Raw genomic sequence first — 10,484 nt, forward strand, 5'->3', positions numbered from 1 at the left:
CAAGACACGTGGGTAATTAATTGTGGCTTTCATAACATATTATTTAATGTTTACAGTCGACCACCTCTGATGTATCAATACGACATAGTATTTATTGTGTGGCTTTTGTTGCCCACGGACACATTTCTGATAATATATTTTTCAATGCATGTGTAAAGGTTCCATTATTCTAACCCAACAACAAAGGTTTTCCAGCAAACAATAAAATAATCATCACATAGTTTATTTTATTTTCCAGTGCAAAGGGCCCTCTTGCATAAAAAAAATACCATTGAAGGATGGCACAAAACTACTGAGCAGCAAAGCAACATTTAGTGCAAGAACACATTTTGAAAAAAAATTTGAAAAGAAAAATAAATAAAACATCATCCGTGCACTCATAAGCATTATTTAGAGCTCATTAGCTGGCTAATTTCCTATTCTCATCCACATAGCAGCTGGGAGTATTGTGAGTGGACTTAATTGTTTTCAACTGTTTAACCAAAATAGCATTTAGCTGACAACACAACCACCATCAGTTACGAGACTGCGGAAGCTGTCATAAGCATCACGAGAATAATCCAGATTGCGTTCTAAAGCAATACTATTGCATTTTATTGCAAAACGTTAGTGTTATAACTTGGGCTGTCAAAGTTAAAGTGTTTACTATGGAGGATAATGAAAATGTTATAAAGCGTTAAAAAAAATTAACTCAATGGATTCAGTTTTATTTACTTTCTGTTGCAGCTGACCTAATCTCAAGACAGACAAACACAGACTTTTACATGTTTTACTTGAAAAGTTTATTCAACGGCTCATTGGAGAAATCCAAAATAATTTCCGCACTTTGCAAAGCAAAATTCAAATACCATAGTTGTACGTCTTTGGTGTATCATTCAACAGTTGTATTTTACAGGAAAAGAGCCGGATTCAAGGATTCAAAGAAAGCTAGTAGAACAGTCTTTGAATCAAAATACTGTATACTTTTAATTTTTTCCTCCATTAATTCCAAGATTTTACTCAAGTTAATATCTGTTCCAAGCTTCATAAAAAAATATAGTTGAAAAATGCAATTAATTGCAGTCAATTGTGGAAATTTTTGCAATTATTAGTTTAAAAAAATGAATCGCTTGACAGCACAGTTTTTTTTATATTAGCTCTTTTTTTCACAATATCATGAGCTTTTAGACATGATCGCGAGCTTTTTATATATCGCCAACCTCCCCACAATATTGTGCTAGTGGCACGGTTGTTGACTGGTTAGCACGTCCGCCTCACAGTTCAGAGGTCGTGGTTTCGATCCCGGCTCCGGCCTCCCTGTGTGGAGTTTGCATGTTCTCCCCGTGCCTGCGTGGGTTTTCTCCGGGTACTCCGGTTTCCTCCCACATTCCAAAAACATGCATGGTAAATTGATTGGACTCTCTAAATTGCCCTTAGGTGTGATCGTGACTGCGGATGTTTGTCTCTGTGTGCCCTGTGATTGGCTGGCAACCAATTCAGGGTGTCCCCCGCCTACTGCCCGAAGACAGCTGGGATAGGCTCCAGCACGCCCCGCGACCCTTGTGAGGATAAGCGGTATCGATAATGGATGGATGGACATTGTCGCAGTAAATGTGGTGCAAAAGTCACGTGTGCGTACAGCAGCAGAAATAACATTCGTCACCCCAAGTGGCGACTTCTTCAACTACAAATTGCCATCCATACAGGTACAAATGAGTATTTCAACACAAGTACAAATTAAATTTTGCTTCCTCTCACTCAGCGGGGTGCGCACCAGGAAAAGCAAGTGCAATATAAAAAAAAAAAACATAATAATACAAATAATTTTAAAAAGGTTTTTCCGAAGACGAACGCAATTTTCCAAGACCGGAAACGACCGATCCGTATTTCGGCAACGCGCGAGATTCCGTGCAACAGAGGTTGTTAAATGTGCTACGCAGGTGTGGACAGCCGTCTAATTACCAGTTCTCGAGTTGTTTTCCTCCCTTCTGTGTCGCCTGAGGCTGTTATATTCATTAACGACCACCGGGAACTTCACATGAGCGTAATTAGACGTTCCTCGATAAAATGAAGGTGCCAGAGGAGGAGTTGATGAGTGGCATTTTGAGGCGTCTGACAGGCGAATCTGCTTTGCCAGTGTACAGCAACATCGAGAAATTCAAACGCGCCAACGAAGGCTACTATGTAGTTGCTGAGGAATTCCATGAAAGTGTGAGAAAAAGAGAACAGGTCAATGCTAAGGAGCGGCTTCGGGTGAGTCAGCGAGTGTGTAATAACCTCGAATTGATTGCAAGAGTAGCTATCCTCTCTTTAAACAACCTTCAACAACATTCAGAAACAAATTAAAGCACTGTACGTAGCCAATTTTGCTGGAACACCTATCGACTATTCATGTAGGTGTCTTAATGTATCTTAATGTCACTGCTTGAAATGGACTACGTTCATTTTAATTCGACTTGTATCTTCAGGGTCAAATCCCTTTATTCTTAGTAGGAGTGTCTGTGTACATCTATTATTTTTTTGTTGTTGGCACACAATACCATACACTATTGTTTTTTTTTTTATCACCCATTACTAGAGATAAAGGTCCTGAAATGATTTATTGTGGTTGCTACTGAAAGATGTAGTCTACCGTAGCTTTCAAGTCATTATGTGTTTTTCCATTTTGCAGATACGGAACCTTAACACCATGTTCTCTCGCTTGAAGCGAATGGTACCTCTGATGCGACCAGACCGCAAGCCCAGTAAAGTAGACACTCTTAAAGCTGCGACAGAGTACATTCGATTACTACTTGCAGTTTTGCAAGATGCGGACACTGTATGTCCTCAATGCTTTTTAAAAATTAATTTATATGCACTGGAATTTTTGAGTAACTCAAGTATTGTTGCTTTTTTCTTGTTAGACTGAGGGCAGTGAGACAGATTTCCTAAAGAATGCAATCGCCTATGGTCAGGCAGAAGGCTTTGACGATGATCTGTGGAGAGTGGATGATGTGAGTCTCTGGCTTACTGTTCTATAATGAACTGAGTTTTATGAAAGTTCAGAGGTTAGTAGAAATCAACAACCAGACTGTGTGTACCATGCATGTTTAGTCCCAGTCATTTATGTCCTCTGTCAAAATGACCATTTTCAAACAGCGTTGTTATAAATATGGTGTGTGACACATTGTCTCGCGTCCAGACGGTTGTCAGCTTTTCAACCAGGCTTTTCCTGATCAGGATTTTCAAGCTGATAACAAAAAAACTGGTCACTGATGTAATCAGGAAATTGGACCACTTTATGAAAACTTGTTTATTTACTGTACAGTTGACTCCTGCTATTCGCGGGGGATTGGGCCCACAAATAGCCAAAATGTGCGTATAATTGATGCCTAGTGAAATACAGTGAGGATTTTTTTATTAAACTCCCCCAAATTTTCCCCAAAACGCTGATAAACATTCAATACATGGAAAGGAGGGGGCGGGGATCTGACATAGCGACGTCCTCCGAAAACTCCCAAATTAAAGATATTGGGGAAAAATCTGAGATGTGAGAAACCTTGGATTTACTAATGATGGCAGCACAGAACGTCCCTGGAGTGAACAATATTGTTCGCTGTAATGTCTTATTTTGCGGATCCGAGCAATAATGTCATTGTGATGGCGGCAAATTATGATTTTGCAACCGGTCACTGATTTTGCATAAAATGTGAAATATCTGCTGATCAGATGTGCAAACTCTCCTCTCATGTTATTCAAGTGGTGTTCTCGGTCAACATTTCATCGATTTAAGGTGAAGAAAGGCAACTGTTGATCAAAACCAATGTATTCCATTTTGATCACTGATGATTGGGGTGGTTCAGCTGCTTGTTAACTGGTTTAGTGGGATTATTTGCAAGCTCTCTTCACATCGGGTATTGCCAAAAAAAAAGTTAATATGTAGCCATCACATGAATGAATGATTTTGTACATGGTTTCCATTACAGTTTCTGAATATGTCAGAGGACCACACTGAAGATGGCTTCACCATGCCCCCTGAATCAGGAACAGAAGATGCAGATATGACCAGATTGGTGTTACAACATTGTGCAATGCCTGCATACCAGTTCATCATTCAAGTAGCACCCGACCAATCTTCGGTAAATCATGTCTCCTGCATGCTTTGGCCTCCTGACACAGAATAAGTAGGACGAAAAAGTATCTACAGGTGTACATGCTGTCAACACTGGTTCAAATAGTGGGGCACCAAGCAGGTAGGCTATGTGCACAATTTACAGGATTTGTTTTTCTTTTGGTGGCAACGTTCAAACCTATGTAGCTAATTGGCAGTGCATTATACAACCCCTGGCAAAAATGATGGAATCACCTTGGGCTGGAAGATAATTCATTGTCAACAGAGCTGGGCATTCCATCTATGCGACGGGCTGGTTAGTCTATGTGCCTATGACGGACGCCCGTTTTGTTGACAAATGACCGGAAATTTTTTAAAATAGACAGACTAAGTATAGTCGGAAGCCCATGTATTTAATCAGTCTTTTGTCTGCAGTCCGTTTTTATTATCTATTTTTTGCGGCGAGGAACAATAGTGAGTTGCTGTTGCTTGGGGGACAGATTTGAGTGAGGGATCATACAGTGAACAGGCTTCCGTGGCGCACCGTGTCACTGTGAGTCACTCTTTCTGTTCAAATATTGGCCGGGTTGGGGGCGCTAGTGAAGTTTGCCATCGGAATCGCTCTCGGAAGCCCGTTTAAAACCAGACGCGGACTGGCCTATAGGCGGGTACTACTTCCCCACCCCCAAACCCCACCCCCGCCCCTATTTAGCGTCTAGGCGGGTACTATCCCCCCCGAAAAAAAGGCGAATGACGGAGCGGTACCCATGCTGCATCCGGAATGAATCATGGCTCAAAAATAGATGTCAGTTGAAGAAAAGGAGAGGATTATCAAATGTCTTGGAGGTCAAGCCTCACGCAATGTTGCGAAAGATGTTGGTTGTTCAGTCGGCTGTGTCTAAAATCTGGACCAATTACAAAGACCATGGGAAGGTTGTTAAAGCGGAAGTCAACCCAAACATATTTTTTTCCAGAATGTTCTGTCCAGGCCCACTAGTTGAGATGAGGCATTCTGAGTAATATTGGGTTTGTGGAATATGAGTTAAGCAGCAAAATGCACCCGCTTTTAGCCATCTCGGGGGCTGAACTGTGAGGCGGATGTGCCGCCCTTGCAGAGAACGTATTCTTTGAAAAAGTTTTGGGTTGACTTCCTCTTTAAAGGCAAGTGAACTGGCAGACCAAGGAAAGACATCGTGTCAAGACAGAAAACTTAAAGCAATATATCTAAAAAAATAAAATAAAACGAATGCAGAGCAGTCAAATGAGGAACAAATGGGAGGACACTGGAGTCACTGTCTGTGCATTACTCTCAGAAACTGCCCGAAGGAAATGGGATTTATTTACAGAAAAGCTAAACGAAAGCCGTCATTAACACCAAAACCGAAAGAAAAAAAAAACACAGCCTTACAATAGGCTAAGGAAAAGCAATCGTGGACTGTGGATGACTGGATGAAAGTCAAGTTGACGTTGACATTTGGACCCCATCAATTGAACGGAGGTTTGGGAATGATTTAAATAGTTTTCATGATGCATTCTAGACAAAGAGCAGAAACTGTGAAAACATTCTTTGAAGAAATACACATAAGATCAATGTCATGGCCTGCAATCTCAATCCAATTGATAATGTTTGGAAGTTGGAAGAAAATGGACGATAACAAAGCTGCCTGCCCAGCAACCTGCAAACCTTATCTGACAAAAGCAATCAGAAAAAGAGACTGGGTGATGAAGACTACTCTTCATCAAGAGTTGGTTTGTTGAAGTGTTCTGTTTTTATATTTTTCTCCCCATGATTCCATATTTTTTTTCATCAGTTGAGTGAGTCTGTATTACCAGAGCTGGGCATTTGACCCTTTTTTTGCTGGTCCGGCCGCAACGGTCCACCCTTGACCTGGGTACCCTTCTGGCTGTGGACACGCTTCAAACACGCCACTAGTACTTAGCCTGCTGCGTGTGACTATTTCCATTGCAAGCCCTGGGGTTGGTTTTGTTGTATTTTATAATTATTTGGGTCCAACAGACAAATCTGCAAGCATTCAAAAAGTTACTTATTTATTTTCCATACTTCCCCTCCTTCACACTTCCTGGCCTTCAAAATAAAAGCATACCAGCAAACCACTACACAGCAGGTTTGCTACGACGTATTTCCGCAAGTAGGGAAGACGCCAGAAGACTTGTGGGTACAAGTTGTTTTGAAATAGTTGTTTTCCAAGTCGGCTAGCACTATTGTGGGGATTTCTTTGTGTTTCTGAAAGCCAGGAAGCTGCCATTTGAATTGACTTTAGTTTTGTATCATTACCCCCCCCCCCTTCCCTACAAAACTAACCTGAATGAACATCCTCAGAGACTGATGATTCCATAATTATTTTTTTTTGCCAGGTGTTGTATTTCTCAAAGATGTGCCCTTTTCCTGTGACGTCAGACAACTTCACCTCTCTCTTCCACAGTGGATCTCTTGCTTGCAATATTTGCTGTAGGTCGTTTACAAACAAAAATAACGACAGGTATAGTGACAGTCATGCATCGTTAATTGCAAATGGAGGCACACAGCAGTTCCTCAGATCCTGGTAACAAGCATTTAGCTAATTCCTTTGTTTCAATGAAACGGAATTGTGTGCAAAAAGAGCATGGTTCTCGTGATGGAGCTCCTCGACCACATGTGGGCATTCAGGATTATTTCTCCATGGCTGCAGGCTATTTTAATCACATGAAACTAACTGGTACGTCACTGTTTTGCAAGTACGTCTCTGTAGCAACCCTGGGAGACGATGCAATTGATTGTATATACAGAAGTCCCCTGCCAGAAGGTGGTTTGCTATTAACCAATTTGCATGTTTTTGACGAGCCTGTTATTTGCAGACAATGCATTCTTTTTTTTTTTTTTTTCAATGAGTCACCATGATTATACAGTATGCGCACTTTTTCTTTCCAAATCGAGAAATTACTCTGACATTCAGCTGACAAATACTAACCATCAGTCTGTTGTCAAGTTGGGACCTATCAGCGTTAGTCAAGATGTAGCCACTCAAACTCTGCAATCAGATGCGTTTTGCGATTTGACAATTACGAAGGGCGGACACAAAGCATTTGATTGTGTTGAGTCACACACGATGCACTAGACATGCAACTATCAACAAGTTCTTTGTCTTGTGTAATTGTTGATTGAAGTTGAAGATGATGTGATTGAGGCAGCTCCACACAGTAATTTCCCATCCTCACCATTTTAATGAGCTTAGATGTGGCAAGTGCTTGCTACATGCTGTTTTGACAAAAACTGACCTTGTATGTAAGAGACCAATGGTTGGTTGCAGAGCTGGGCATTCCACCTGTGGGATGGACCGCTCCATCTATCTGCCTATGACGGATGCCCATTTTGTAGGCGATAGACTGTGAAACTTAAAAATAGATGGATTAAGCATAGTCGGAAGTACTTTTTTTTTTTTTTTTTTTTTTTCTTTTTCCATCTCGGCAATAGTCTATTTTGCCATGCCCGCGGGGCTAAGTCTTTTTGACAGCTTCTGGGTGGTAAAAGGAGATTAATTTCTATTTCGTCTGGCTACGCTGAGGCTTCCATGCCACGGTGAGTTTTGTTTAATATTTCCCTCAGCGGGGGACGATAGGGTGATAGTGGAAGTTTGTCAAAGTTGGTAGATGCAAACAGAAGCCTGTTTAAAATGCTAGGGTGGACCGGCCTATAGGCGATTACCATTTGGTCTGGCCTAACAAAAAGGCAGATGGATGGCGGAAGGGTACCCAGGCTGCAGACGGAAGGCGATAAACGGACTGTGAAATTTTACTATTATGCCCAGGTCCGATTGGTTGTTTTTTTTTTTTGGTTTTCTTTAAATTTCCACTCCCTCCCCAGCATACTGTATAGCCCCGCAAAGCTAAATAAGGTTTGAGACATATTGGCATAAACCTTTCAGGTTTGTGTATGTGACACTGGCAGCAATATTTTAACTCTGGTTGACCGAGGCTATGATCCTCCTCTGCTGATTGTGCCACAAACTTAACATATTGCACCAGCAAAAGTAATTAAGGCAAGGCAGATTTATTCATATAGCACATTTCTTACACATGGTAACTCAATGTGCTTCTCATTAAAAGTACAACATTTAAAAGCAATTACAAACAAGATCTAAAGAGATTTAAAAAAAAAAAAAAGTACAGAAATAAAATGTAGCCTAATAAGAGCATACAGCGCAAGAAAAAGATTTAGAAAATTTATTTTAAAAAATCAATTCAAAGATCTCAATCATGCATATTGGGGGAGCACAATTTTTAACTTGGGTTTAAGATATTCACACTTTAGCAGACTGTAATTCTGTTGTAATTGCCAAAGCACTAAATCTTCAACATGGTCGAGCACCATACATTCTGCAAATGCTTCATGAGGCTGTTTTCCTAGATGCCATACTACATTAAGAAACATTGCAAGATTATTATTATTAATAGTGTTGTTTTAATTGTATTAAAAATGAGGGTTTTTTCCAGCCCAAAATGAGCTCAAAGAAACAAATTGAGTCATGCGATATTATAGCACCCTCTAGTGATCAAGTATTTCACTGGCCGTGTGTGCTGTATATGTGAGGGAAATATATTGGCGGGGGGCAGCTAAAGTTTTAATCACTCGTGAGTCATGACAATATACAGTTGCACTCAAAATTATGCAAACCATATTCCAATATTGTATTTGCAAGGACTTTGAACTTACACAACACTCTCAACCAACAAAACTTTGTCACCGAAATATCTGTGTGCCTTTTTTTTTGTTTTTAAGAATGTTAGTCTGCCAAAAATGTTAGCTTTCTGAAATATTTGGAATATGGATCAAATAATTTTAAATCAAGCAGTATATGGTTGGGTTTTTTCAATAAGAAGGCAATTCAATATAATTCTGTTTTGTTGGAAACATTTGGCAAATTAATTCTTTTCCCCACAGGGGTCGTTACTATGAAGACCAACATTCGGGAAGATGCTAGAAGTTGCCATTTTTTATTTTACTTTTGAAAGCTCTGTTAGTTTGTTGTAATTGGTAAGTTACTATACAAAAAAGATATTTATTTCACGAAATGTTGTCTTTACAATGTACAAAATAATTTGATTTGATTTGGCTTATCGTGAGTCTGTTTCTCACTTGATTCGCCATGTGCAAGTTAATTGTGAGGAAAAAATAATTTAAAGGTTTTTTTTTTTATTTTATTTTTTTTTTTTTTACACCTGCTTACACAATTGTTTCTCAGGTTTTCAGAAGTGCTGCACTTCTGTGGAGTGCCCATGCAGTCAAGGTTATTTGAACAATGTACAATAAAGTTTCAAAAAGCAATGGGAAACTACTATTTCACTTATAATAAATTTAAATAAATAAATCACATTTTTTTTGTTTTTAACCATGGTCAAGTCTTCCTGAGTGTCCAATTTTATTTTTGTTTTATTACAAATCATACTGGATGAAAACATGTTATGAATCAGTTTTCAATGTTTAAAAAGGAAAATGAGAAATTTAAAGCCATAGCTGGTAAATTTATTTTGTATGCATTTAGACTAAACATTTCCACTGAAGATGTGGTGTATCAGAATTTTTATTTATTTATTTTTAAATGCAATATTCTGTATCATTAGTACCATTAGGACCTGTTCTCAATTCTGGTCAGAAATGGTTGAAGGTTTGGTTTTGGGGGATTTTTAATGCTGACAAAAAAAGAGGGTGGACACGTACAGTTTAAATTTTTCACTGTGTCATTGCAGCCATTTGCGAAAAATTAAAAAAGTTAATTTTATTACTCATGAATGTACACTCGGCATACCATCTTGACAGAAAAAAAACATACTAAAATAGACATTTTGGCAAATTTATGAAAAAAGAAAAACTGAAATATAAGTATTCAGACCCTTTGCAGCGGTCTTCATATTTAACTCACATGCTGGCCGTTTCTTCTGATCCTCTTTAGATGGTTCTGCTTCTTTATCGGAGTCGTGCTGTGTTTAATTAAACTGATTGGACTTGATTAGGAAAAGGTCTATAAAAAGGCCTTACAGCTCACAGTGCATGTCAGAGCAAATTAGAATCATGAGGTCGAAGGAACTGTCCAAGGTGATCAGCAGTGCTGGGCATTCCGTACCGGGGGCGGAACGGTTCCCTCTGTTCCCGGGCGGACGCCCATTTTTGGGACGGAGGACAGGGGACAAAAAGTTTTAATAAAGGGACGGACTAAGCAATGACACAAAGTGAACATTTTTCAAGGGGTCTGAATACTTTCCATACTCGCTGTACATTAGACGGTCATACAGCATCACCTGAAATTTTTGAAGCAACCAATTGGTTGTGCTATCCTGCTCATAAAGGGCCATATTCTCCCGTATGTGCTTTAGCCATTTATTTGTGTGCCTGTCTTGTGCACTTTCTTAAAAGATGTAT

General features: G+C 39.6%; 2 protein-coding genes across 2 annotated transcripts in view; one reads left to right on the forward strand and one right to left on the reverse strand.

The window, feature by feature from the left end:
• hk2 (hexokinase 2) overlaps positions 1 to 2,104 on the reverse strand; it is a 52,243-nt gene extending 50,139 nt beyond the window's left edge. The window contains exon 1 of the mRNA XM_086031791.1: positions 1,942 to 2,104. Within this exon, the coding sequence (XP_085887917.1) occupies positions 1,942 to 1,995 (54 nt within the window). The 5' untranslated portion in view covers positions 1,996 to 2,104. The remainder of the gene's footprint in view (positions 1 to 1,941) is intronic.
• figla (folliculogenesis specific bHLH transcription factor) lies at positions 1,876 to 9,392 on the forward strand. Its single transcript, XM_086031792.1, has 5 exons — positions 1,876 to 2,232; positions 2,651 to 2,797; positions 2,883 to 2,972; positions 3,945 to 4,097; positions 9,009 to 9,392. Exons 1-5 carry the CDS (start codon positions 2,047 to 2,049, stop codon positions 9,021 to 9,023), a joined length of 591 nt encoding a protein of 196 aa, XP_085887918.1. The 5' UTR covers positions 1,876 to 2,046; the 3' UTR covers positions 9,024 to 9,392.
• The last annotated feature ends 1,092 nt before the right edge of the window (positions 9,393 to 10,484 follow it).

Source organism: Filicampus tigris, chromosome 5 (assembly GCF_054856515.1).
Source record: "Filicampus tigris isolate MCC_2025a chromosome 5, RoL_Ftig_1.0, whole genome shotgun sequence".
Lineage (NCBI taxonomy): Eukaryota > Metazoa > Chordata > Actinopteri > Syngnathiformes > Syngnathidae > Filicampus > Filicampus tigris.

Excerpts from the sequence above, each read along its gene's own strand:
- figla (XM_086031792.1), top strand. The coding sequence starts at position 2,047 with ATGAAGGTGCCAGAGGAGGAGTTGATGAGTGGCATTTTGAGGCGTCTG. Across the intron at positions 2,798-2,882 it reads TTTTGCAAGATGCGGACACT|ACTGAGGGCAGTGAGACAGA; the intron begins GTATGTCCTCAA and ends TTTTCTTGTTAG. Across the intron at positions 2,973-3,944 it reads ATCTGTGGAGAGTGGATGAT|TTTCTGAATATGTCAGAGGA; the intron begins GTGAGTCTCTGG and ends TTTCCATTACAG.